Source organism: Phaenicophaeus curvirostris, chromosome 11 (assembly GCF_032191515.1).
Source record: "Phaenicophaeus curvirostris isolate KB17595 chromosome 11, BPBGC_Pcur_1.0, whole genome shotgun sequence".
Classification (NCBI taxonomy): Eukaryota; Metazoa; Chordata; class Aves; order Cuculiformes; family Cuculidae; genus Phaenicophaeus; species Phaenicophaeus curvirostris.
The window spans coordinates 15770584-15798197 of NC_091402.1; the positions used below are offsets into that span (position 1 = coordinate 15770584).

Sequence of the window (27614 nt, forward strand, 5' to 3'; positions counted from 1 at the left end):
GTGGCAGGCGGTTTGAAGCGAAATCACCTCCCTGGCTTGTGATTTGTTTTACAGTAGCCAATAGCATCTCATAGACCTCCCTCCCCACCTGTTTTTTTTTGTTTCCTGGCTGCAAGATGATGCCTCTGGACTCCTAATAAAAGGGTGATTCAGCCTCTGTTATCAGCAGGGAGGGCAGAATAGGAAGATGCCTGATATCCCCTCTTGACTGCCTTGAAACATGCAGCTTTTGTGTCCATCCTCCCCCAACTGTCATTGACAACAGTGGGAGCGTATCTAGCTTCTCCATCCCAATATCCAAAATCAATGCTTCCTGCCGAGTTACATGTTTTCTAGCTCTGCTCATACACAGTTGTTTGATCATTGTGTTTCTAGCTTTTGAGTATGAAGAGTTTGCAAAAGGAAAGCTTAGCAGGTGAGTGAAGCTGTGAGAAGAGCTTTGATCTTTTGGGGGCTGAGACTCGCCCACCGATGTGTAGACGTTGATGGACAGGCACATGCAGGTGTGCACGTCTGACCTGTACAGGCCAACGTGGGGTCGTGTAAGGGCACAATGGATCGGTTTCTGCAGGCAGCCACATGACCGAGATCACAACTGCTGCCACCCCACGGCTGGAGTGACCGTGCAGATGCTGATGATGCCAAGTGAGATCTTCAGCATGTATCCTGCTCCAAGTTTGGATTTGGGCTGTGTCTAGCAAGACACCTCTGCTGCTCCATTGCTGTCTTTAAGCCCAAGGAATGAGTCATGACAGAATGCAGATCTCTGCAGCCTTGGGGAGACATTCCCATCTTGGACACATCCAAAGGGCTGTCTCCATCCAGAGACTCCTTGCCACCTTCATATTTATAAGCTGGTATTTCCAAGCACATTTATATGGCTGCATAGCCACAACCCCAGTAAAGGGTTGTAATTAAACTTGATGTACTTTATTTGCAAGGGTGGATTCATTTATACAACATGAAGTTTTATGTCCTAATTCAAGTCTCCTTGCACAAACAATTCTGAACTTACATTTCATAAAATAGCCAGCATTTTTCCATGGATGGCATAAATTCAAGCAGAAGCATAAAAATACTGCAAGTTTAATACCTTCCTACCAGTAAAGTAACTTCCCTGGGCTCACTCCAAATTTACTCCTATCTCAAGTTTTGATGGGCTACTGACAAAAACTTTTCTTGAATTTGGATATGTGTATTTTTTTTCTTGATAACCTGGCCTTTCGGATACATCCTGTTGTTTGGAGGTGAATAGTACAGCAAGTATCTGTTGCCTTTGGTGTTGTCTTCCTGTGCCTGGAAGCATCAGTACCAAGGATTTTTAGAATTGAATTGGATGTGGGTGATGAAGAGTGGCTGGAAGGGTTAGTAAAAAACAAGCTGTCTTCCCTGAAATATCAGCGGAAACTGTTATCTAGAAAGGAGAGGGCAAAGGATGCGCTTGATTATTAAAGAACAGAGGAATAAACATTCTCTGGAGAAGGCTCAAAACAGGATAATGGATGTGTTCTGGGAAATCTTTTTGGTAAAATAAATACAAATTTAGAGATGAATTTTAAACTTGTTCCCATAACCCCTAGGCTGTTTGGAGACCACTCTGTAGCTTATGTTAATGGCGAAAGAGGAGTGGTTTCCCAAGCTTTGCTCAAGGTGACAGCCTTATAGACAGATGAAGAGTGGAAAGCTGAAAAGATGTGGTTATAGAAAACAACTATCAAGGGTGTGGAGGAGAAGGAAGATGAGGGATTGCCCGTAGCCAGTCACAGGGAACACTACACTATTTATTTTGTAGAGCCATGGGCTAGCTCAGTAAGGTGGAGATTCATCTTGATTAAAAAAAAAAAAAAAGAAGGGAGAGTGAATACAGAATGTGATGGTTCATGTGTGAAAAAATCCTTGCTTATAAATACAGAGGGGTCCCAAGAGGCAAACTGTGCTGTAGCAGTGTATCTCAAACAGCCTAGCCATCATTGTTTTTCTTCCCAAGGAAAAAGAAAACCAAACTGCTGATCTGTGGTCTTGGAGAAAGTGGGTCTAAACTAAAAATCCCAAAATGCCAGTTGTGGTTATATTGGCAGGATATCGCATTGGAATAATATTGGCCTTTCAAGGCAGTTAAACAGTAGCAATGTGCATTTGGCTTCCAGAAATGCAGTTACAACGGATAAATGATTATCCAATTTGCTGAGATGTTTCAGTGAGTTCATAGGATTGTAACTTCAATATTAGCCATGTATTAAGCAGAGGACTGTGCAATTTTCGGTGCCATTAGTTTTGGTTTCAGAGGGCACAGGCACATGGAAAAGGCTGTATACCATCATATAGAGTACAAGGGCACATGATCTTGTATTTATCACTCTCATCTCTTGCCATGGAGTTGACTTTCAGGAAGGTGAGGGTTACTTTTTTTCCTTCCTGGCAGTTGCAGGAAATATGACCAAAAATGGTTATTTAGGAGCAAACTCTGCCTGAACTTAAACAAGCCACAAGGATTTGCTGCTTTGTGACCTTCTAGGGGCTCTTGGCACTGGTACAGGTGTTGCAGAATGAATTCTCTTCTCTCCTGGGCCACTTCTGCAGGATTTGTCACTATGTGTCTTGTAAAAGATTTACCTGGCAAAAGTAACTTATGGCTGGTTGTGCCGTTTTTTCTTCTTTTCCTCTTTTTCTCTGCCTCTTGTCCCCTTTCCCTCTTTTCCCAATGTGGACTGCAGGTGTGGGCTGCTGCAAGTAGGAGACAGAGTCCTTTCTATCAATGGCATTGCAACTGAGGATGGAACTATGGAGGAAGCTAATCAGCTTTTGCGTGATGCTGCACTCACAAACAAAGTGGTGCTTGAGATTGAATTTGATGTTGCAGGTACGTTGCCACAGGAATTGCTTTTCCTCGCTACCAGCAGGACTCTCCCAGTGCCTTTGCTAACCTATAGGAGGGAGGTTATTCAACACAGATACATGAGCCTTTTGCTAGAGCTCAGAGGGAAGAGGGAGAAGACCTTGTGGGGTCCTTTCCATTTCAATTCGTTCTCTAACGTGGAGTGAGATGGAGAGTCCTGATCCTTTCATAAACGCCTTGTGCTCATGCCTTGGCTGAGATAAGCCTAAGGAGCAGATGAAGAGGCCACCTGCACTTTAAATATATACCCATTTATACGAATAATATTTACATTAACGTATGGCCTTGAAACGAGGAGGGAGCCAAAGCTATTGAGTAGGGCTAAAGTGCAGCTTTGTATTAAAAAAAAAAAAAAGCACAACTCACGTTTTTCCCTTTTATGTTGACAGAGCTGCCTCAGTTTTGAAATAGAGCATGACGTGAGCATTTCAGTTGGTGTTCAGAGCATGTATTTTTAATGAGAATCCAAATTTCAACCTGAAGTCTGCAGGGCCTTGAATAACAACCTTGTTTGAATCAATAAAGCTGAATTTTATGGGCTGCTTTTTCTTGGTTCCAAAGAAACCAAGCATGCTACTGCAAACTCTCTCATTTCTCTTGTTTTCTTTTGTCTGTTTTTTTGTTTTATAGAGTCTGTCATACCCAGCAGCGGTACTTTCCACGTTAAATTGCCCAAGAAAAGAGGTGTAGAGCTTGGAATTACAATCAGCTGTAAGTATTGCTCTGACTTGCACTACCAGTTGCAAGAGCCATTGCTTTCCACCCTGGCCCATCAGACAGGCCTGACGGAGAGAGATAAGAGTACACAGGGTTTCATGGTAGTACTTGCAGTGCTTGTGATTTACCCCACACTGAATTAGACATATGGTTCCTGCCTCCATGAATTGGCAGCTGCACAGAAAAGCATCTGCATAAAGGGTTGAAGGGTTAGTGCAAAGAATGTATCGCAACTCATCAGCTGCTCTGTGCTATAAAGTAATATTATATTAGTAGTATTTTTATTTTTAATTATTATTTAAGTTATTGATATTATTTTATTGCTCACGGTTGTATCATGTTCTATTTAGAAAAGAATAGCACAGGTCTGTTGGGACCCTTGCAGGGAAAGGTGGAGGGAGGAAAGCAAGTGTGAGGTGAACCCACAGCTTGAAGGGTAGAGAGGTAAAACTGCCAAGAGTGGTGGGCCTTAGGGATGAGGGGAAGGCACTTTAGGGACAGGAGGGTGTTTGGTGGCATTTTCCAGGAGTCATTGCATTGACTAACCCCAACCATGGAGGAGATCATCTGCCAGGACTTGGTGGGCGTTGAGAGAATAAGACATAAACCTTTTTATTTCTTTGCTTTCTTCTCTGCTCGCTCTTGATTAATTATCTTTGTTTCTTTTCTGAAGCATGTTTTTAATTTAAAGACCTTCTGACCTCTTTGGAGAGGATGCTGTAAGGGGATGATATAGGCAGATCCATCTCAAATTTTTGGTCAGCAAGAGGTCTTGTTTGTTTTGCCTTGCATCAGGGAACTTTTCTTTTATCACAGATGTGAGGAGGTCTCACATCAGTCATCTCTCTTTCACTGCTGGGTAAACCGAGTTGAATCATCTGAGATTTGCCATGCCCAGAGGCTGCCACCATCTCTCAGCTGAAACAAAGCAACTTGTGAACCTGCAGTAATGGGATCTTGCATCTAAGCCCTCAGGAGCGTGGACCCAGCTGTGTCTGGGGAATGGAGTTGCTATGGACACTTAAAAACTAGGTTTCATTAATGTAGATAAGCTATTTGCAATTACCTCTTGGCATTTACAGCATTAGTCAGTGAGTTAACTGGAGGTGCTCTGGTCTAAGCGGGCTGAATTTTAGGAGTGACTTGAACATCAACAGGGTGATGGCTTTGCACCCTGCGTTATTTCTTCTCTCTCTTCCCAGCTTTCCCTTTTTGTGCCATGAGGATAATTCTGAGAGATAACAGCACAGTATTTAACATTTGGCTTGGTAGCAATTACTGTCTGAAGACATCAAAGTGCTTTCCGAAAGCAGCAGGGTGTCTGTAACAACATTTCACTGGCAGAGGAGCAGGGCACAGTGCAGCCCCCCTGCCTGCTCTGGGTTGCCTGTCTGCTGCCCTTGCCCACTGTGTTGGTGTTGCAATCTCAGGTAGCAGCCTAGGATGATGGATCTGGTAGAAAAAAAAACCCTGGCTTAAGCATTTACAGGGTGTCGTCCCATTTAAGCTTCAAAGCTTAGTTTGTATCTGGGGCTGGAGAGCAAAGTGAGCCTCGGAGTTACCGGCAAGATTGTTAGTTTTTATTTGTGGAGTCTCTCTTAAATAGGATCTGCTTCAGCTGTGCATTTACATTTCAAACGTATTTTTATATTGAAAATGTTTTCATTTGAAATTTGTTTAAAAAATTGATTTCACACATGTTTTTGAAATCACTGCTAAATAAAAAGAAACTGACCCATGAGTTTTAAATAGTTTGATACCCCTTATCCAACTACAATGCTATTTTTTAACAATACTTTGAATCTGATCTTTTTGATTATTGAACATTGTTTAAATAATGCATATGCATAAACTTAAGATGTATTCCAGTCCTTTGCTGAGTCAAAGCCAAAATTATATTTACAAGTGGAGCAAAAGACAGACAGCCAGATAATGCGGTGGCAAGGATGAAATGCTAGTTGAATCCTAATTCTGTTTTCATATATTGGTCTGTCTAAGCCTCTGTCCACATGACCCTTAGCGAATTAGATCATCGTTTTGTCACTCTGCATCTGACCGGGCAGATAAATATACCAGTTTCAAACATTAAAATCAAAGCAAACAGCCTTATGGTAAGTACCTCCTGCAGAGACGTGATACGCACGCAGGAGTGTGATGCAAGCAGCAAGAGAAAAGAGGTAAAACCAACTCTGTTTTGCTCAGTTCCTGCTAGTTCTGCTGATTTAAATGCTTGTATAGGTCTAGAAACAGCTTTTACATATTTCCTTCTAATAATGAAAGATGTTTGACTACAGTTTTAAAATAGGGGGCTGGGTTTACTGGCCTCCCACATTGGATTCCTGTTCCCTACTCTGTAAAACCAGGGCAGGTTAAAGAGATGACAAGCCAGAGGGGTCAGTAGAAGACATCCTGCACTTTTGTGGCCACAAAATTGAGTTTGTTCTAAAATGTGGTGGTCTGGCTATGCTGTAGATGAAATATGAGTTGCTTTCTGTGAGTTTTACCTCCTGTCTCATTTATAGTTAATCCCTCTGTACCGGAAAGTTTACCATTGCCTTCTTACACAGACGGAAAGCATTACAACCTCATCAGAGGAGCACTACAGAAATAAAAGTGATCAAATTCTTGCTGTGCTGTGGCTCTCGGAGCTAACTGGGAGGTGGGCTAAGTAAAGGGGGAAGAGAGCAGGATTCTTGATGGATGTATTGGAAGACTTTGCGTAATGGAGCTAGCTGCAAGAGGAACCAGAAATCTGCTAGAAAGCCTCATAAAAGGGCTGAAAGCCCAGGAGGTTTTTGTATGATGAGGGCAGGTGCTGCTGGTGCTGGGATGACTGTACAGAGAGGATCTGTACTTGCTTCTGGTGAGGGCAAGATGTTTGCTGAGGGCATTCTGTCTTCTCTGAGGTCTCAGGGTTTGCTAGAAAGAGAAGGCTTGGGCTGAGCTAGCCCCCGGTTGTGGTCTGTGCACATGGCTGTGTGCACACACATGGATTTCTTACTCCTTCTCAAACACAGAGTGGCAAAGGGATGCAGCAAATGAAGATGCACCGTGCAAATATTTGCATATAGCATTATTTCCCCTTTCATTCTCCATAAAATGTGTAGGAAATCCAAGGGTCGAGCCTTTCACTGACTCTGCTGTGTATTTCTGTGGCACCTCAATGCCCTCAAGCCTCATTTCAGTCTCCTATGTTTGCTAAATGCAAATTAGCAAAGCAAAACACTGAAGCTGCCCTGTTTGCACTGCTTCCCTGTACTTCATCCAGGGGTGAGGGACAAGAAGCCAGCAAAATCACTCTCGTTTTCTCCATACTCTAGTGCCTCAGTTTCTGTCTCAGGGAAAAGGCTTTATTTGTTTATAAATTGCCTGCTCAGCTTAAGAGCCAAGTGTACACTCTTTTCTGCTTCACAAGGTTCAGAGAGCTGTGTGGGCTGTGAAGCTCAACTGTTTGCAGCGACCTCTGAGAAGCACTGAATAGTGGGAATGTAAAGATGTGCAAACTGAGATTTTTGACACAGGGGTGTGAAGATGTGGCTCTTGTTAGCCTGAACTACTCATCTCCATTAGCAGGACACATGCTATAAATGCTCTGGTCTCGCTGGCTGCGTTCAGTTCTAGTGATACAGTTGTGCCTTTGTAGGTTTTCTGTAAATCTCTTACAAATTAAAATCTCCAACAGCGACAAGCTAATAGTTTTGTATTCTTGTGTGTTCAATACCTGACCTCTTAAAATAAGTTATGGATTTGTTATTAGCCTCTAGAAAATTATAGTTGATTACACAAAAGATTGCTTTTTGTGGTTCCTTTTTTTTTTTTTTTCTTCTGCCTCGAGTATCCTCTCTGAGGGCTTGTGAAATTCACTGCAGGGTACAGGTGTGGTGTTGTTGCTGTTTAAACAGATATTGAAATTACCATTATTTTTAGCTATGCATTAATGCTTTGTATAGCGTGTTTATCAAATTACCTTTATATATCTAAACAAACCAGTTCCTGTGCCCTTGGTGTGAAGACTGCAGATAAGGAGTAGGTAGTATATCTGCTTGCAGGTGATAAAACCGGAATCTGGATAGATGGATAACTTTGATTAGGTTGCTTAAGCAGTGTAATCACTGTCCTAGTGAGAAGATGGATCTGTGAGCTGAGCAAATGTAGTTTTGCTGGTGCTGGATTAATCTGAGACCTGCAGCCAGCCCGTCAGAGTGTGGCTGCAAGTGAGTGTGCCCACCAGCCTCCTGTCCTCCGCCCTCACTAACACTGCAGCTTCAACAGGGATTTGCAGCTCATCACTCCGATGCTTTCACCATGTTTGTCCCTGTTTTGCTACCTGGAGATTTTGAAAGGAAATAGATCTGCAGTGGGGTAAATGTCTTGCTAGAGGCGCTCATAATTTATAGAATCATAGAATAACCAAGTTGGAAGAGACCCACCGGATCATCGAGTCCAACCATTCCTATCAAACACTAAACCATGCCCCTTAGCACCTCGTCCACCCGTGCCTTAAACACCTCCAGGGAAGGTGAGTCAACCACCTCCCTGGGCAGCCTGTTCCAGTGCCCAATGACCCTTTCCGTGAAAAATTTTTCCTAATGTCCAGCCTAAATCTCCCCTGGCGGAGCTTGAGGCCATTCCCTCTCGTCCTGTCCCCTGTCACTAGGGAGAAGAGGCCAGCTCCCTCCTCTCCACAACCTCCTTTCAGGTAGTTGTAGAGACCAATGAGGTCTCCCCTCAGCCTTCTCTTCTCCAGGCTAAACACCCCCAGCTCTCTCAGCCGTTCTTCATAACGCCTGTTCTCCAGCCCCTTCACTAGCTTGGTTGCTCTTCTCTGGACTCATTCCAGAGCCTCAACATCCTTCTTGTGGTGAGGGGCCCAGAACTGAACACAGGATTTGAGGAGCGGTCTCCCCAGTGCCGAGTACAGAGGGAGAAGAACCTCCCTGGCCCTGCTGGTCACACCGTTTCTGATCCAAGCCAAGATGCCATTGGCCTTCTTGGCCACCTGGGCCACTGCTGGCTCATGTTCAGTCGCTGTCAACCAACACCCCCAGGTCCCTCTCCTCCAGGCAGCTTTCCAGCCAGGCTTCTCCCAGTCTGTAGCACTGCACAGGGTTGTTGTGCCCCAAGTGCAGGACCCGGCATTTGGCCTTGTTAAACCTCATGCCATTGGTCTCTGCCCAGCGGTCCAGCCTGTTCAGATCCCTTTGGAGCCTCCCTGCCCTCCAGCAGATCAACACTTCCACCCAGCTTAGTGTCGTCCACAAACTTGCTCAGGGTGCACTCAATGCCTTCATCCAGGTCATTGATAAAGACATTGAACAGGGCTGGACCCAGCACTGAGCCCTGCTGCTAAAACTAATGAACAATAGAGGAAAATTTGGGTACTGAGGACTTGATTTTCACTGCTGCTTTTTGTAATTGATTCTGATTTGCATTTATTCCTCTTCACATTCCTTGTATATCTTGAGATTATTTGGTTTCTGATTTTATTTATTTGTTTCAGTTTATAACTTCTTGCTTTCTTAAATGTATTTGTATGATGTTATTACGCTTCCTTTAATTACACACTGGCAGAGGGTTGTGTTTGCTTGGTCAGTAACAAAGGACATTTGTAACGCCTTGATGCCTGTGAGATATGTGCTTGTGCTCCGTGGAGGGGAATAATTTACCAATAAGAGTCCTTATGCATTCTATTAAAAACACAAACCGGACATGTGTTTCTGGCCTTGTCATCCATCACAGAGTAAACGCCGAGTGAGCCAGAATCCCAGCAGAGGTGGTGAGAGACTGAAAGCAATTTATAAAAAGTAAATAACAGTATTGATCAATTCACCTTTTTATCACTGCCCTGTCACTGCCGCCAAGCAGTGTTTTCGGTTTGATTTTCTCCCCCCACCTCATGCGTCTACTTTCACCAGCTCTTGATTTATGGTGCTTGTTCTGGGCCACTGGAGCAGATTTAAACTATTTTTTGTATTGGTAAACTCACCAGAAAAATACAAATGTATCTGAAAAAGAGCCTGCTTCTACCTGAAGTAGTTTGCCCTGGCAGAGGGAGGCCGCAACCAGAGCACCTACTGAGAGAGAGCATGGGTTTCTGCACAGCAGCTTCTGCCTCTGTGTCCCCATCCATCTCTTCCCTTGACTCCCTTTGTTGCTGTCTCTGTTTTACAAATAGGAAAGCAAGACCTGGAGGCAAGGCTGGGCATCTGAACCATGTCTTCCTACAGCAAATAGAATTACCAAGGCAATGTCCTTTGAAGAGAAATAACCACAATTACAGCAGAAACAAATGAATAAAGAGGCTTTACTCATCTGTGTAAATGTCATAACTCCGAAGACCACAGCTGTAGTAATATAATAATGTAGTTTAAGGGTGAATTTTTTTAATTGCAAGCAAATTTGAAATGGTTTATCCAAAATCTCACCAGGGTTCTATGTAGCTAATGCCTTTGACCTAGCCTGAGCCACCCCTTCAGTGAAATTGCAGCTCACTCACCTGTAGGCAGGCAGCTGCCACACACACAGGCACATTGACAGCCTGCATGAAGAGCCCAGGACTGTTAAAAACATGAGTCCTAGGGTGACAGAGGTGGCTGGGACAGCCAGGTATCAGCTGAAGGACAGAAAGTCTAGCTGGTTGCTCTCCTGGGGCACTGGGAAGGGCTTTGGGGTGCCAAAGGGGAATCAATGGAGTTGTAATTACTGTTTCTTAAAATGAACTGTTCTTTGCTTTGAGACTACTTTATCTGAATTTTATATCTTATGCCTCTGGGAAGAGAATGATCGTTCATTAAGTCTCTCTAACTTACCATTCAGATTTGTAGGTGCAGGCTATTAATGATGTTTTTGTAAACTCCGTTTTATACTAAGTGATTATTTAAAAGAGAACCCCGCTATTTATTAAAATTTGGGTACTCTGATGGTAGGTACAGTTGTATGCAGTTGTACGTGGCTCTTGCATTTAGTTGAAGTCTCAAGAAAATCTGTTTGGAAAGCGCAACTTCAAAAAAACCTGCAAACAAAGCCCAGAATAATTTTCCCTTAAAAGTTACTTTTTTCCTAATGGACAAAGCACTTGGTTAGTCAGTGTTGCTTCCAAAACTGTGTTCAGTGCTGAGGCTAATTGCAGAGCTGCAGAAGGATGAGGTCTCGCTCTTTGCTCAGAGACTGACTGTGGGTAGGACCCCCACCCCCACCACAGGGCTTGGAAGGCAGATGCTGAGATAAACACCATTTCTGCAGAGCTTAAAGCATGTTGTTGTTTATACTTGCCTTTTTTTTTCCCCTTCCTTTGCTCCTTGGAGTGTTCTCTATCCCTGGACACATCACTCTATCAGTGACTGGGTCAGGTTTAGAGATGACCATCTCCAGTCCACCTCTAGGACTGTAGGGATCCTCCCTAACCCCTTTCTGTCACGCTGCCTCTGCTTTGAAACTAGTAAACAAACCTTGCAGTGAAAAGTATTTTTGCTAACCTGGATTGTTTTGACAGAACCAGGCTAGGGAGCAATTAAACATGCAGCATTGCCAGCCCAACTAGGGCTCGAGGTGTGCTAACAGGGTCTCCCATCATCACGACTCAGACCAGCTCATGGTGCACTTGTCATCAGTAAATACATACTCTGTATTGGAAAAGAGAATAGCAATAGTAATAAAAGGGTGATATATATCTCTGTCCACTGTGCTGTTAGTCCATGGCCCATGGCCTTCTCAGTCAGAAGGGGAATTTCTGTATTGATTATAGCTGCTGCACCTCATCGTTCCCTCCCGCTGCTCAGCTTTGCCTGGGATGTGTTGGTCTGTCTGCTGGCTGGTCTGTGCCATGAATTGAATATAGGTACAAGCCCTCAGTGAATCTCCGCAACCCTTCTGCTTTTCTTCAAGCCATGGCTGCAAGCTGAACATGAGCATCTAGGTCAAAATCGCCTGGCACCATGCTCCAGAAAGAGATGGGGGAAATAATTCTTCCAAGCTCTGGAATTGCATTGCTGTGGCTAATATAAAATCAATTACAGCCTGCTCTTTGGTGTCTGACCTAACTTTTATAGTCAGCCTTGCTGCAACTGAGAATGGCTGTCATTTTGCTGTGTTCGATACAGAAGGTTTAGTTATATCTGAGAGAGGGTAACCTTAAAGGTAACAGGTTACAACATGTTTTTTTAAAATCTCATAAATGAATGTAAACAACAGAAAAAGCCAGAGCAGAGATGTTGGTGAGAGGAAACACTTAATGCTTCATGTCTCACTTTCAGGGGTGCTCTCTGCTATTCAGGCAGGTAGATCTCTGTGTGGTTGATGCCACATGCCTCAGATATTTTAGTCTCTGACCTGTACCTGGTATGTTCAGACGTTGTGGGTTTCTTCCTTCCCACACAGTTTTTACTGAGAAGGTCTGTCAGCTTTAGATGAGACAATGCGATTCCCACAGCAAGAGGGAGTGATGCAGGGTGAAAAAAGATGCTCTTGGCATATATGTGTTTGGTGGGTGAGTGGCAGAGGGGTTCAAGTTATAAATATCTCTTGGATTTCTCAAAAGAGCAGCAGGTCTGTGCAGGCAAATTTGAAAAGAAAAATGCTCCCAGAAGCACCTATTCGCATCTCTCGTGGGCTGAAAAAGTTATGAGGGTTAGGCAGGAGAGAAGTGTTGGAAACTACCCCTTCCAGCTCCAGCACTGAAATCGGTCCTGATTTATCTAACTGTATGATGAAGTGGCCCGGGGAATTGAACAAGCTAGAAAACAGTGTTTTATCTAATTCTTCCTGGGTTATATTCCACCTAGAAAATTTCCCAGCCCCCTTTACTTCAAGACCATGGAAATGCTTGTATTAAACACATCACTGAGCGAGGTACTCCCTAGGCAGAAGTGCTAATGTCTGACTGCTGCCACAGCTATTGACTCACTTGTTGTCTTGAGTCAGAGATGTGGGTGGGAAGGTGTTTAACGGTGCTGGGATTGGGCAATCCCACCTCTTGCTGCTGCACCCCATGTCTTCCCCTTCTTCAGAAAGAGATCAAAGGTAGTGGTACATAGCTAACTTGGGCAAAGGGCAACCAAAAAACGTTTTCAAGGATTCACTCTTTCTTTTTCCTGGTGTGGATTCCAGAGTTCAAGTGTGAAGCATTGTTTTGTCAAAGAAATATTATCTGCCTCTTTTTATAACTTCTTCTCTCCTTTAACCCCGTCCTGGATAGCAGACTCAATACCAAGCTTTATACTCCTGTGTCTCTTTTGCAGCTGCAAGCAGAAAACCTGGGGAGCCTTTGATCATCTCTGACATAAAGAAAGGGAGTGTAGCACATAGGTAAGCACAGAATTTCCCATCTGCCAAACCCATTGCAAAATCTGGCCCAGGAGTGAGAGGTAGAATGGTGCCCGGGCAGTAGCACTTGGGTCTGGATTTTGCCAGCATCCAAAGAATAGAATCACAGAATCATAGAGATCTCCTCCCTAGAGGTTTGTCTTAGACCACAGTAGGGATTGCAATAAAAACTGTCCATATTGAAGCAAGTAGAGTTGAGCTAATGGAGAAGGTGATGAGGGCACTGATTCAGACGTCTGCTGACTCTACAGGAGATGGATGTTTAGCACTTAAGAGTGTGGTAAAGGGCTTCATATATCCCATAAGGTTCTATGGCTCATCAGGTAGTTTGCTCTGTCTGAGCTACTGCTCAGGTGAACAGAGTGAGTGGAATTGTGGGCACTGGTGGAGAACGGTGCAAATAACTCAGCATTTATTGACTTCACCTCTGATCCCAACACCTCATAGTAAGGCTTTCGGAGAAATTTAGTGCTGCCAGAGGGCTCATTTCTGAGAGTGCTCATACAGGAGTTTCCATAAAAGGTAGAATATCTGTCAGTTAAACATCAGGTATTTTTCAGTGCTGTAGGTTAGCCAGGCTGTATATCTAATCTTCCTGCCTTGTTCTGTGTTGATGCACGCTCTACACAAACTTCCACTTTCTAAGCTATAATTGTCTCAGGCTCTGTTAATGGTTGTTTTCCAGAAAAGATCAAGGACAGTAAAAAGTTAATATTGTCGTCACCACTGCAGGACTGAATGCGTCACAGGATCTGAAAGCCAAATACAAATATACTTTTAGTTTTCTTTTCCTTTTCACATAGAACTGGCACCTTGGAACCAGGAGACAAGCTGTTAGCCATCGATAACATCCGACTCGACAATTGCTCAATGGAGGAGGCTGTGCAGATTTTAAGGCAGTGTGAAGACCTGGTCAAATTGAAGATTAGGAAGGATGAAGATAACTCTGGTACAGAAACCCTGATGCAAACTGGTGCCTGTCCACTGTAATGACATTTCCCAATAGGTAGTGCAAACCAACGAAGATAAGAGCTGCTGCCTGTCCGGTCACCACTTTCCAATTGATTATAATCTGTTTTTGTTATTCTGCCCTTAAACGGAGCCTGTAAGGTTAAAATCCTGTTTGGTATAAACATGGCTGAAAACCTCTGGCTTTTGCTTCTAAATGTTGCAAGTCTTTTCTATGATCTCTTTCATATGGCTAATCAAAAAACTCTGCATTCCTGTTTTCCCTTTCAGATGAGCAGGAGACAACTGGTGCTATTATCTACACAGTGGAACTGAAGCGATACGGTGGACCCTTGGGAATAACCATCTCCGGCACAGAGGAACCTTTTGATCCTATCGTCATTTCGGGCTTGACTAAACGAGGGCTGGCAGAAAGGTGAGCTGTGGGGGCAGAGTGGTTGAACTGATGAGGACAGGGTTCTTGAACTTTGCAAAGTTTCCTTTGCTGTCATGAGCTCTTCTTAGGTGTTTTAGTATTCTGAAAATGAAAGTTGTTATGAAAATAACAAGTGCTGTGAAGGAGGAACAGCCTGGCCAGTCTGGCTCTGCAGATCCCTGTGCAGGACATGTTGGATGGTTGGGACTCTGCACTCAGGGTAATGAAAGAGTCTCAAAGCAGGGCACTTCAGGAAGAGTCATATCCTGTGTGTTGGTTAAATGCTGCAGCCAGGAAACTTGTTTATCTGCCCCTCTTCCACAGGGATGCTTCCTGACCTGTGATTTTCTGTTGTGTGCAGAGAATGCACAGTCTGCTAAGAAAACCACTGCAGACTTCTGCCCAGGTCTCACCTATCACTAAATTAAGGCTTATGGCCATGAGAGTGGTGTGTCCTGCTGAAACCACACAAATATGCGGGTCTCCTGACCTGTCCTTGCTGGCTGCTTAGCCTGTTGCATGTGGAGATAACTAAGTGCAGGGCCGGTGTGCCTTAAGCAGCAGATATTTATACTGCATAAATGTAGGTGCAGATTTACCTGCACAGCCAGGGAGGTTGTCTGTGTGTGTGCCTGTGTCTGAATATATGTGCATGCGTGGGATTTAAAGGATTGCTGAGAATATAAGGTGGAAATGAGTCATACACTGTATCTTAATCTGTCTATATGGTAGTGTGACTTGTAAATAAATCGCTTCAGCAGCCCTGACTCACGCTTCTCATAGGGTTGCATTACCCTGTGCTGCCTGACAGGCAGAGCCTCAGCAAAAAAAAAACCAACCAAACCTGAACAAATAGGTATAAAAACGCTAGTCTTTGGGGACATTTGAGTGCAGAACTGGCCTTTTGATTCTTTCTGTTTCAAGGCCACAATCCCTCTTAGCTGGACTGTAAAACAGCTAAGTGCCTCTTTCTGCATTGTGTTCCTAAAGCTCGCAGCACATGTTCTGCTGCACATTTCCATTGCTTCCCTTTGGTACAAAAATCAGAATATCATTGTCTCCCAAGACGTAAGGAAGAGGGATGGACCTAGCCATTAGTTGTCCTTGTCTTTGGGAGTTTTATATCACTGCTTGCCACCGTAGGATTCAGTCTTCTTCCCTAGAAAATAACAGCCACGGAGTATCTGAGGCTTTTCTGCATAGCAGCTCTGCACTGTACCTGCAGCCCAGCGGGAGGGAGGTTAAGGACAGAAAGCTGAAACACTGTCAGGTGTCAGAAGACAGTCTTGTACTCTTGTTGCTCTCAGTTCCCTTTGCGATGCTGTGGCTGTTCCTCCTTCGAACTTGGATGCACATCAGTGAATGCTCTACAGAGACACGTGGCGCAGGCAAGTCCTGCGGTACTGTTGAATTTTGATCAGGAGCTGGCAGGCAGTAAGGAATGAAAAGCCTTTTGAGAAGGGCAATGGAGCTGTTCAGCATGTTCACCATAGCAGACTGACAATCAGCTGTGGAACTTGGTTTTTTTCCTAGGGGAAGGGAGTGTGCCTGAACAATACTGTTCAGTTCTGCTTGAAGTGTAATGGTTTTCCAAATGCAATTTTAGGCTATAACTGGCATTTGAAAGTGCCTGACCACTGGGGTGGCTGCAGGAGGATTTTGTCCAGGAGTGCTCAGCACTAACCCATGTTGGCAGAGGGAAGAAGGGGTGGTGGCCTTCCCTGCATGCCAAGTAAATCCATACTGCTGACATACAGACATCTCTTCTCCTGTGCTGGCTGGAAAGTGTCTGCAACCACTTTTACACCTTGCAACTTGCCTGTTGCTCTTAATTCTTGATTCTGCTCTTGCATGTGATGGACGTCATCTATCTGGACTTCTGTAAGGCGTTTGACACAGACACCCCCAACATCCTTCTCTTTAAATTGGCGACATATGGATTTGATGGGTGGACTGTTAAATGGGTGAGGAATTGGTTGTATGGTTGCATCCAGAGTGTAGTGGTCAACAGCTCAATGTTCAGATGGAGATTGGTGAGAAGAGGTGTCCCTCAGGGTCCATATTTAGACCAATACTGTTTTAGTATTTTCATCAGTGACAGAGACAGTGGAATTGGGTGCACCCTCACCAAGGTGGCAGACAACACAGAATCACAGAATCATTTATAATAGGGTGATTGCTCTGGTGTCTTGGATAGGAGAAGCATCCCTGTGCTACAGCAGGAGACCCTCAAATGCTGAACCAGTGCAGCAAGTGAAGGATTGCCTTTAAACTGCCAGCGGTTAATCTTGATTTTTTTTTTGACTATGTAGATGAGACTTTAAGACAAATACTCGGGTCCTAGTTTGATCTGTAATTTATTAGAATGCACAAGTTTTCCCTGAGGGCTTTTTCAGGCTGATTTGGATGGGACAAGACGGACATCTAGTGGCTGACTGGGACTGTCATAGCACTGTCCAAGTGTCTCAACAGCTTCAGCAGCACCAGACTGAACAGTCCTGCCTGCTGTTTGGCTACATTTCCCGATATGATTTACTTATCGTAGATGTTTTACAGCAGTGTATCTACTAAAGTTTTGTATTTGGGGAAAGACAAGTAGCTGTTTGGCCTGTGAATGGTGCATTAAATCCCAGTTCTGCTGAAGCAGCAGTCCAGTTTGGAGATATAACTGGATAGAGGCATGTTGCCATGGGCAGGAAGATGTTGCAATCCAGACTTGCATCTCCTCCTGGCTCGGTCACACAGATTCCTGATAGCTAAACCTCATGGCACTGCTGCAGGAGAGGATTGCTGCTCTCACTTGTTGGCATTAGGGAACTGGAGTGGTAGCGTGATGAGCTCAGTCCAGCCAGCAGTGAGCACAAGGTCCTGCCTCAGCTGCCAGTTCTGGCAGTGGACACATCCTGCCCTGTCTGCTCTTCCCAGAGCTGAAGCAAACACCAGGAGAGGTAAAGTGAGCCCCTGTCTGTGGGCAGGCACAGAAGGAACGATGGAGAAGGGGGAAAATTGCCATGACTTGTTAGTTTGTTCCTGGCTGTTGCTGAAACTTTAGGATTTATTTAGCTGAGAGCAGAAACCAGTGCCAAAATGTGGCTGTGCAATAAAACGCAGTAACCTCTTCTAGAGTGCTGGTCCTGATGGAGAAAGTCACAGTGGTGTCGATGTGTAGGGGTGAGTTTCACACATACCATGACCTGATCTGCAGCTAATTCAGCTCCTGCTTGCACACACAGTCTGTGTTGTGCTATTTTGGTGCTTGTTTTTTTTTAATGGGTTTCTAGGTTTGTTTTGTTTCTTTCCATCAGTGTGAGCGTGCTCTTCAGTTTCACGTGTGACAACCAATAGACATCACACTGTAGAAGTGCTTGTGCATATGTTTCAATGTGTACATAGGAGGAAGATGGGGTGGGGCAGGGGAACCCAGATTCTTGGTAATGATGATGAAGAGGAAATGATGAGTATACGGATACCAAGGGAAAACCAAGACATATTTGAAAGTCCTGTGAGTCAATATGCTATTGCTTCAAGCAACAACTTAATGGCTTGTCATGCAGAAGCAGATTGCTTCTCTGAGGTTACTAACAGCTCCTTTTCTCTCCAGAACTGGAGCCATCCACGTCGGTGACCGGATATTAGCGATTAATAACGTGAGCCTCAAGGGCAAACCGCTGAGTGAAGCCATTCACCTGCTGCAGATGGCAGGAGAGACGGTCACTTTGAAGATCAAGAAGCAAACGGAGAGTGAGTTTGGGAGCCTAGTTTGGGCTGGGAGGGTGAAGGCATTACCCCAGCAGGGACCTTGAGAGATGGAGAAACTAGCGCCGTGTGTTTTCCATCATGTGTTTTGGAAGGTGAAAGGCAAAGCAGTGTGGTCAGAGGCATGGCTGGGGACAGAGGGAAAAGATGGGCCTATTTTCGATTCTGACTCACGGATTTAAAAAAAGGGCAACCCAGGGGTGCTCTGTGGTACTGGGAAGAGATTAGATAGCAGGCTTAGCAGGTTTATTAGCAATAATATTTCTTCTTTCAGATTGACATCTTGTGCTGTTGATGCCACTCCCTGTCTGTGTAGGTGCATCACACAGGAGTGAGGCAGAAGGTGCTTTTAAAAGTAGAAGAGTGCAGGGTTTTTTTTAAAAAAAAAAATTAACCCTCTAAATGAGCAAGGGAACTCTGAGCTGGTGGAATCCGTGAAAAAAAGCCCCACCTTTAATTCAACTTTTTGAAAGCACTAGGCAATAAATCTTTTATGCCCCTTTTCCTGGCTCAGGGCCTTAAGATCATCTTTCAAAGCATCTACAGTCACTTCAGAAATCCCCTCCTCATTTCCCTGCCAAGCTTTCTATGGCTTTGAAGCTGTTTCTCTTGACGCAGTATCAAAGAGCAGTAGCATATTTAGAACAGCCAGGCCACTTTTTGGGGGGGGACAGGTTTGGGGGGTGAGGAAACGAGGGAATGCGCAAACTTTCTCTGCGACTTCTTCAAAGTCACAGCCCAACAGATTTTTTACCAAAAAATTCAGAAAGTATCGGGTGCGTTCTGGCTGCATTTCTGTCTCTCTCCACAGCCAGTATTTTCTATCTTTTTTGTGGCATGCTTCTGCAGTCTCTGGGTTTAGCTGGACCTACCCAGCCAGTGGCCCACAGTGCGCAGAAACTGGAAGAAATCAAGTGATAAAGCTCTTTCAAGCAGGTCTGGACCATGGGGTATCTGTCCTGCATCTGAAAAAGTAGCATTGCTCTTAAAGATAGACTTCTGTAGACCTCAAAGCAGTTTAAAGATACTCTTTTTTTTTTTTTCTTTTTTTTTTCCCCTGCTGACACTTAGCATTGTCACAGCCACTTGCTGAAATAATTGACATGCAAGTGCCAGTTGGAGACTTGTTAATCATTCGGAGAATGAAGCAGGTGTAATTGAAATTTCAAGGTAATCTTGAGTTAATCATGGTGAGCAATCTTCTGAATGCTTGGAAAATATAGACTTTCAGGACAATGTTCTTTGTTTGGTAAAATTATCTGTCCTCATTGACAAATGCAGACTGTCAGAGGGCTTTTCATCCCAGCCTCTGTGGGTTGGAGGTCCAGGGTGTGGTTGGCTAAGAGGATTTCTAATCAACAAGGATTTTAAAATACTCTCTACAAAGAAATGCTTGTGCTGAGAAACCATTCCTTGCATAGCTTTTGCCTGAAAGGGAATTTGATGTAATGATAATAAGGGCCTATTATTACTATAGTAATGAAAGGGAAAGTCTGAGCTTCATCATCCACGTTCAGCCTTCCATTTCCCAATCACTAATCAGGGGAAATTCAGCATCAAAATACCAGGCCCAGGAATTTCACTATTGTCATGAGGCTGCGTGGGAGACTCTTGAAGAGAGGTGATGATTAGCCCTGAACTGATAAGAGGTTTTAAAATATTGGAAGGGGACATAACTTCGTCTGCAGTAGTTTGGGACCAGATTGCATTGGTGTTGGAATCTCATAGAAACATCTGTTTGTAACTGAAATTGCTGCTCTGGCATCATTTGGGTCCCATCCCCAAAGCAGATCATGCCAAAAGGAATTTGACTGGAGGCATTGCTCATCTGAGTAAAAGGGAAACTCTCTGAGACCAGAGAAGCTATGGGCTATTGCTTGCAGAGACCAACAATTATGGGCAGGGCTGTTTGGAAGAACCTTCCAAAGGCACAAGAAGGATGTGCTTGTGAATTGAGATTAGGTCCCATCTCCCATATTTGGGAACCCTCAAATCCCTGTGTTTTTCCATTGTATTCCATGTGCAAAAACTCAGAATGTCATTTTTTTCTTGATTCAGCTTGATACAAGCATACAGCTTGAAATCCTTTCAACTGCATTGCACAGGCCTTTCTCAGCTACTTTTGAAGACCTGTACCTGTCCTTGCTCCCACATCAGCATAAGTCTTTCCCTGAGGCTTGCTCTTCATGCCTGCTGAAGCAACATTTTCTGGTTTCAGAGTCCTATCCCAAGAAGTCAGGCAGTATAAACGAAGTGAGTGACCCAGAAGATGACCTGACTGACTCCCAGAAAACCAGCAAGCTCTCTGAGATATACTCCACCACAATTCCTAGTGTGGACAGTGCTATGGAGTCCTGGGATGGCTCTGGCATTGATGCTGGGTATGGAAGCCAAGGTAAGCCAGGGGTGTCTTTTCCTAGGGGTCTTTGGGTCAAGCTGAAGATAGACTGAGCCTCTGAACCTGTCTGGAGACTGAATGTGAGATGAAGCCTGTGATCTGACCGCATTTGCATGGCTTCTTGCTTCCAGCAAGGAACAAAATATGTTTTAAAATGCACTCATGTGGTGCTCTGAGTTGATGTGTCTCTTTTATTTTCTGCTGGCACATTTCTTCTGGCTTACATGGCATCATACTGTTCACAGCATTTTCAAAATCATTAGAGTACTTTACTTCCTCTGATTATGTGAATTATATTCACTGGCCATATGTCTTAGAGCTTATGTGGCCCATAGCTCACTTCTTATTCTCCAGAGAGGCCATGCAGGACATATTAATCCTCTTCAGAATGTTTTAAAATCCATAAGAATTTCTTGTGACTAGAAGCACTCGCTTAACAAAATAGTTACGGTAATACTACAAGAAAGTATCTTTAAGTCTCCAGTGAGTGATCAGATGAAAACATTTCTTCAAGGCCAAGTTTATTCAGCTGTGGCAGACATATGGAATTGGGATGCAGGATGGTTTAGTCATGGGAATGGCTAGAATGGGAATAGATTTTCACTTGGAGGGAAGGCACTGGAAAATAGTTATTCCAGTTCAGATTTAGTGACATAAGCTAGTACTAGGTACAAAACAACCCCCTAATCACCTCTGCAAAAGGAAATTGGTGAAAAGGCTGATATCCAGAACAGAATGTGAAAATGGGAAGGGATGTCGCAGGAGCGGTGTTGCAAAGCACTTTCAGTGCACAGAGCAACCTGCATGCATGTGCTGACTGCATTCTGACTAGGAAAAGTTCAAAGGACTGCACTGCACATCTCTCTTTCACTGTGCCTGCATCTTCCTTCAGCCTCTGTTGGTCTGACAGCTTAATCTAGGAGTGCAGTTAGGACTTGAGGCTTCATTAAGGAGGAATCCTTCATGATGCCGCAATCATTCTCCATCTAATTGAATGTTAACACGAGTTGGACGCTGGATTTAGCAGAGTGATTGCTTTTACCGGTAAATTGAGAATGAGTAATTGAGCACAGAGCCCTGGGTAGCAGGGCTGATGCCAAGTTACCCGACATCCATAGACTGTACCTTTGCTTCAGAGACTCTCTCGACTTCCCTAGAAATTGCATTTGGCTGTGTGGTGGCGTGGTGGTGCTCACTGGGAAGAGGGATGCTGGAGAAGAGGGAGGCAGGCATGCAGGGTTGCCCATGCAGGAAAGGCAGGATACAGGGAGAACTGGGATGCACAGAGCCTGCATGTTGGAGTTTACACTCCAAATGGAGAGCTATAGATCAGGCTCTGCAGCCTTGTGCGCTTTAGATTCATCCACAGCATGAAGAAAACACTCAGAAGGGATTTGGGTGAGGGAGCTGTGCTGGACCTTGTGGGAACATACCACCAGGTGGCTCTGAATTCCAGGGATCCAACCCATCTCCCTGGAAGGAGGTGGTGAAATCTGGCATAGCCCTGCAGTCCCCAAACCCTGCACCCAGCCCAAACCTGCTGCCTGCCCTCTGAGGGGACCTGCATCCAGATACCTCGTTCTGCTCTGGCAGGCAGCAAATGCTCTTACTGCTGTAAGATGTTGGCAAGCACTTTTCTGGGGCTCTCTCCAGAGCAGTCTAACCTTTAAAAACACACAGAGGAAACACTCAGCTAAGTGAAATAACAGGCCTTGGCATTTTCGAAGAAAGTGCTGGCATGGTCTTTGGGTATTTCCAGTGCTCTTAGCTGTTTGGGAGGTCAAGTCTCCCTTAATTATGTGTTTCTCCATTACCTCTTCCTGTTTGATTGGCACAGCACGGGATGGAAGCGTACGGTGTTTCTTGGAAAGGCTGTAAGTATTTTTCTGAAACGTTGAATGAGCAGTAGGAGATGGACAGAGGACTCAGGAGATTTATTTCACTGCAGATGACACTGGCACTGCTGAGGAATGCTCTGTTTTGCAAAGTTTCTGTCCAGGCAGCTCCTAGTGATCTTGTGACTTGGTAGTGTTGGATTTGCATCTCTGGAGTAAGATACCACAGTATGGGGGAGTGCATGGGGGCGGACATAGCAAAACTTGTCTCATTTCATCGTAATGGTCTGTATTGATCTCCTATCAATAGTGTCACAAATGAGCATCCCCTTCTCTCAAGACAGCAGAGTTTTTCCTCCTGTTCCTTGCTTTTCACACGCATGTCCATCAAGCATTTTTCTATACCTACACCAGCTGATCCTGAAGGCATGGGAGGGCTCTGCTGGCAGCAGGAACTGGCCGGCATCTCTCAGGATCGGGGTTGGCTCTTTCTCATGTACTTCTGCTAAGCGCACTGGAGCTGGTGAGCACCACCAGGTAACCTTGGCACGATCACCCCTTGTTGAAGGGAAGCTGTTGTGTCAAGCTGCACTGGATGTGGTCTCTTTGCTGCTGTCTTTCTATAGTCTATTCCTTTTCTTTTTTTTTTAAATCCATTAAATCCCAAAGACAGCTGAGAATCTAAATGAAGCGCTTTTTTTCCCCCCCGTAATAGAAATCAAGCTTCCAAATCCTTCAAAACAAATGAGGTTGGTCATGCTGAGGGAGGCTTGGCAGCATCTTCTCTGTACCCTTTGATGGACTTGCTGTATTTGAAGGTGGTTGCTTCAACAGCATGATTCTTCTTGGGTTCAGTGTGGAAAGAGGAGCAGTTAACTAAGGTTGGAGCTGCCTTAGGGTAGGATCTGCATCTGTAGGTCTGTGTAGTCCCAGGTCTGTGGATCCCAGAAGTTGGGGAGCAAAGGAGAAGTGGAGCACCTTCTGACAAGATCCCAAGAGGCTGCTTTTGTTAGAGCAAGAAGAGATGGGAAGAACCCACCTCTGCATGGCTGAAATGCAAGCAGTATGCAAGCCAGATGGCCTCAGGTTTGGGACTTAAGAAAGAGCTCCCCTGCCTCAAGGTTTTCTGACCAGATATTACCCTCTCTTCCACCACTCCCCTCCTCCTGCTTGCCTTTTCTAGGTACATACATACCTCAGGCTGCGGGCATAGCCCTCCATCCACACGAATGGAGACACAGCCGGCAAAAGAGCAGCACCCCTCCGGGGGACCCCAGGAAAAACTACCCCTACATGGATGGAAGCTTCAGTGAAGATGACTGGGACAAGCCTAGCAGGTACGGAGCGGGTGGGAGGAGGCTGGGAGTCACATGTACAAATGTGTATGATGCTGCATAGGGACAAGGAGATACGGGAATGTGATGTAGTGGCCAGCGATGCCCCCATCTTGGTGTCAGGCAGCCCTAGGGAAGGGTGCTAGTGTGGTGATCTGTGCTGTTGAACCATTTCCACGTTGCCAGCTTACCTGGGACGTAGCTCTGTGGCACCTCTGCCATGGCCAGGTAGTGTTTGTGTCTGGAGTTAGGGTGGTTTCAGATGCATGGACCACAGTTTCTTATCATGTCTTGTACTCCTGTCAGGTAAGGGCTGCGGTATTTTCATAGTTTAGGTGTAATAAATAGATATCATTAGGGCTGTCTCCACATGTGCTGGCCAGACTTTTTTGAGTGAGCATGGGGCTTCACAGGAGCTCCGTATTACAAAGCCAAATCAGCCAACCAAACTCTCAGGGAACCAGTATGAGGTACAATGTCCAAGAAACCTGTGGCTTGAAGTCTTTCTTTATCACACTTTGGCACTTCCAATACCACAAACAAAGCCACAGTGAGTGTGCATGGTCGAGCTAATCCCCTGGCTCAGCCAGCATGGGAGAAAGCCTGTAACACCCCCCTGAGCCTGTGGAGGAGCCTGCAGATGCCCCTCAAGTTGGTTGGAAATCCTGCTGGATCTGCCCTGGCCAGGGACTGTTCCTTGCTGAACCACATATGGTGGAAAAGCCTTGTTGCTTCATACCAAACCCTTCCCTCAACATCCTCCAGAGTCCCCATAGTTGTGTGTGTCATGTTGTTACTGTTGGTTCTTTTTTTCCCCCCCTTTATTTTTTTCCTTAACCTTTGTTTGTCCAAACAAAACCCTTAGAACATCTCATGGCCATTTCCACCTATTTAAAGATGATCAAACTGGCAGGAAGGCTGGCAGCGACAGAGACTTTGTTCTTGTTTTGCCTCTCAGCGAGAGCCGGCTCGCAGAGTTCGTTGATCCCTTGTGGCCCTCCCAGTGAGGCTGCCGACGCTGAATGGAGCAAATCTGAGCGCTTGAAGCCCTGCGTGTCCCTAACAAGGACTTCAAGGCCTAATGTCAAAGTGCAAATGAAATGGTTCACGCTGTTGAGCCTTTCTATTAGGGAGAAAAACAAAATGTCTCTAAACTCAGCTGCCTTTAGCCTGGAAAAACCCGTTAACCCAGCCTGTACCGATTCATCCACATCTTGGATGTGTTTGTTATATTGCTGATCTGAGAGGCAAGAAACTGGTAGCTGGAAGGGACTTTTGCCTCTTTGAGAGCCTGGGAGCAGAGGAAGGAAATGAGTAAGGGAAAAGAATTGAAAATCCCTTTTGGAGGGAAATTTTGGTTTGTTATTTTAAAGTCTTGCTGGGTGTTTTTTTGACCTTTCTGCCTGGTGTAAAGGCTACTATCCTTTAAAAGCTGATGAAAGGTAGGGGGTAGATTTAAAATACAATAAGACGTGTCAGGTACTACTCTCTCCAGGCAGGCCATGATCCCACAAGGAGCAAAGAGCGTCTGTGTAAGTTTATGCCTGCTACAGTCTCCCATTTGAACTGGTGGATGGAAATCAAAGCGTGTAGTAAAGATTTTGCAGTAAATAAGGATCTGAAAAAAACCCTCTATAATAGCCCAGGGGGTCATTATATATTTAATGGAGGCCAACCTCTCTTTGACTTGTTCTCAAATAAAATGTTTTGGGGTTGCTAATTGGCACTGGTGGATGAACATGTCTTTCTGCGATGCTGATGACCATTAAGCCATGAGCGATGCTGCCAGATGTTGCAGAGGTGGAGCCTTGTCCATGCAGCTCCTAAGATGATGTGTGGAAAATGCATTAGGGCTGCTCTAATGTCACTGTCCTCTTGGAGTCTCTGCTTATGGCACATTAGTGGCTTTATCATGACCTTTACTTAACATCGCAGAGAGTTTCCTTCAAGAGGCTCCTGTTAAACTGAGTGCTGATGGTCGGAGTTTTGCACAGAGCCTGGTGTTCAGTAAGCAGTGTCTGTGGTCACCTACTTCTCTGGCTTGTTCGGAGGACTTCAGCATGTTAAATTGCTATTTGCTTTAGAAGTCTAAGTATTAAATCTGGTTTTTGGTCAGAGGTAAGGATGCTGAAACTGCCACAGTAGAACACCCAGCAAGACAGGCACGGTGTTCACAGTAACATGTGTTTCTACCAGCTTGAGAGAGGTTCTCTCTAACCTTGCTCTCTGTTTTAGAGAGAACTGGTGGCAGCCTTTACTGGGTTGTAAGTGCCATGACTGTGAAGTAGCAGAAAAAGATAGACAACATGAAAGTAACAGCTCAGTTCTTGGGCCATCCCAAAGCAAATGGAACTGTGTGTATGGGTTATACATGACACTGTCAATATTGCTGGTTGTAGCGTGCCTTTACTTGTCCAGCCCAGGGCAATCATTTTTATATACACCTTTGCATTATTTACTCTCATAGAGACCTAATGTATTTATCATTTTCTCACCATGTCTGTTACCCTCTGTGTTTTTCTCTCTCTTCTCAGGTGTTCTGTGTCTCAGATCTGAGCTCTATCCCATCAGCCTTTGTACTAACAGTCTCTGAGGCTCCTGGTTTACCCATAACGCATCCTTTTTTCTTTCACTTCTCTATTTCACCAAAACGTCTTCCTAAACCTACAATCTTCCTACAGGCACTTTTTAATTTACCCTTTGAACTTTGACATTACTACACCAACTTAATTCTTCCTTTGAAGGACACTTGCCCCGTTAGTAAATGCATGGAGGTCTCGTATTTGGACACTTGTCTGAAAGTTCATATTGTTTGCTTTTGTATATGAAGACTCTTCAAGTCTCTGCTTTTACTGGTGGGACACTTGCTGTAGCCTTGCAACTTTCATCCCGCTGCAGAAGAGTGCTGACAATGTTTGGTTCCTACGTTACAACAGATACCCCAACCGCCAAAATGGCCTTGAGACCACTCATGAGGATAGTTTTTGGCGTGTTTTTGGAGAAGCTTTGGAGGATTTGGAAACATGTGGCCAGTCTGAACTTTTGAGGGAGATTGAGGTAAATCGCTTTTCAAATTTACTGCTGACCGGACTGTTTTGCTCTTGCTGTAAATGTTAGACTTTCCCCGGATGCGTTAATTGCCTGTAGCATCCCTGTGCTGCCAGTGGGGTGAAGAAGAGTTGGAGTTTAATCGATGTCAGTGTTTGTGCTAATGGATAACTATGTCTCATTAGACAGTTGCTTGCGTGCACTTTTCCCCCTGAGCTAATGACTTACCCACCAGGAACTCCACGCTCCTTTTGCAAACTGTTGCTGGCCAGCAATCTTCATGTGACTGTTGGCAAACCTTCCCTGTCAAACGGTAAACCCTCTGCTTGGAAAGATACTGTCTGTTCAAAGCACTTAAAGGCCAAGCAGAAGGAGCCCCCCCGAGCCCTGCTGGGACTGAACCTTTGGCTTCAAATATAGACAGACCCAACATATATCTTGCATTCAGCTGTCACTCTGCCGGAAACTTTCAGTGAAATAGGTCATTGGAAGCTTTTCAGCCAGCCTTCCCCGTGGAAAAATCTGAGAAAGTAATTGCTTCCTGCAGAAATAAAGGTGTTTCCTCTCTTCACAAAGCACTTTCTCTTTTCTTTATCCAAAATACTTTAGAGGTCATGATATTGTGTCCGGTTATAGGATGAGTAGCCTGGATTTCTAAGCTGTGGGATGCAAATAAAGGCCTCCCTGAAGACTGTCAAGCAGCAGGAAACAAACCTGCCCAGCAGGATGGCACCCGTGCTCACTCCCTTCTCTAACTCAGCTACTGTGGTCCAAAAGGAGTGGGACCCCATGAGCTTGTCTCTCCCCCTGCATTCTGGGTGCAGAGCTCGCTGGGTCATGTCCTCCATCATCCTCAGTGGGACTGTTCTAATGCACAATTGCATATTGCTTTGGCTTCAGAGAAAAAAGGCAATTTCTGAATAAT

General features: G+C 44.8%; 1 protein-coding gene across 7 annotated transcripts in view; it reads left to right on the top strand.

Moving 5' to 3' along the window:
• The window catches only part of GRIP2 (glutamate receptor interacting protein 2), a 261667-nt gene that overhangs the window by 226328 nt on the left and 7725 nt on the right, over positions 1–27614 (top strand). For 6 of the 7 annotated variants that reach the window (XM_069865786.1, XM_069865785.1, XM_069865789.1 and 3 more), the window contains exons 13-21: positions 2715–2860; positions 3527–3607; positions 12850–12916; positions 13738–13883; positions 14174–14318; positions 17920–18059; positions 20293–20469; positions 23491–23644; positions 26578–26698. In XM_069865786.1, the coding sequence (XP_069721887.1) occupies positions 2715–2860; positions 3527–3607; positions 12850–12916; positions 13738–13883; positions 14174–14318; positions 17920–18059; positions 20293–20469; positions 23491–23644; positions 26578–26698 (1177 nt within the window). Of the gene's footprint in view, positions 1–2714; positions 2861–3526; positions 3608–12849; positions 12917–13737; positions 13884–14173; positions 14319–17919; positions 18060–20292; positions 20470–23490; positions 23645–26175; positions 26699–27614 lie in introns of those variants that run through there. The other variant, XM_069865788.1, reaches the window with a different exon arrangement.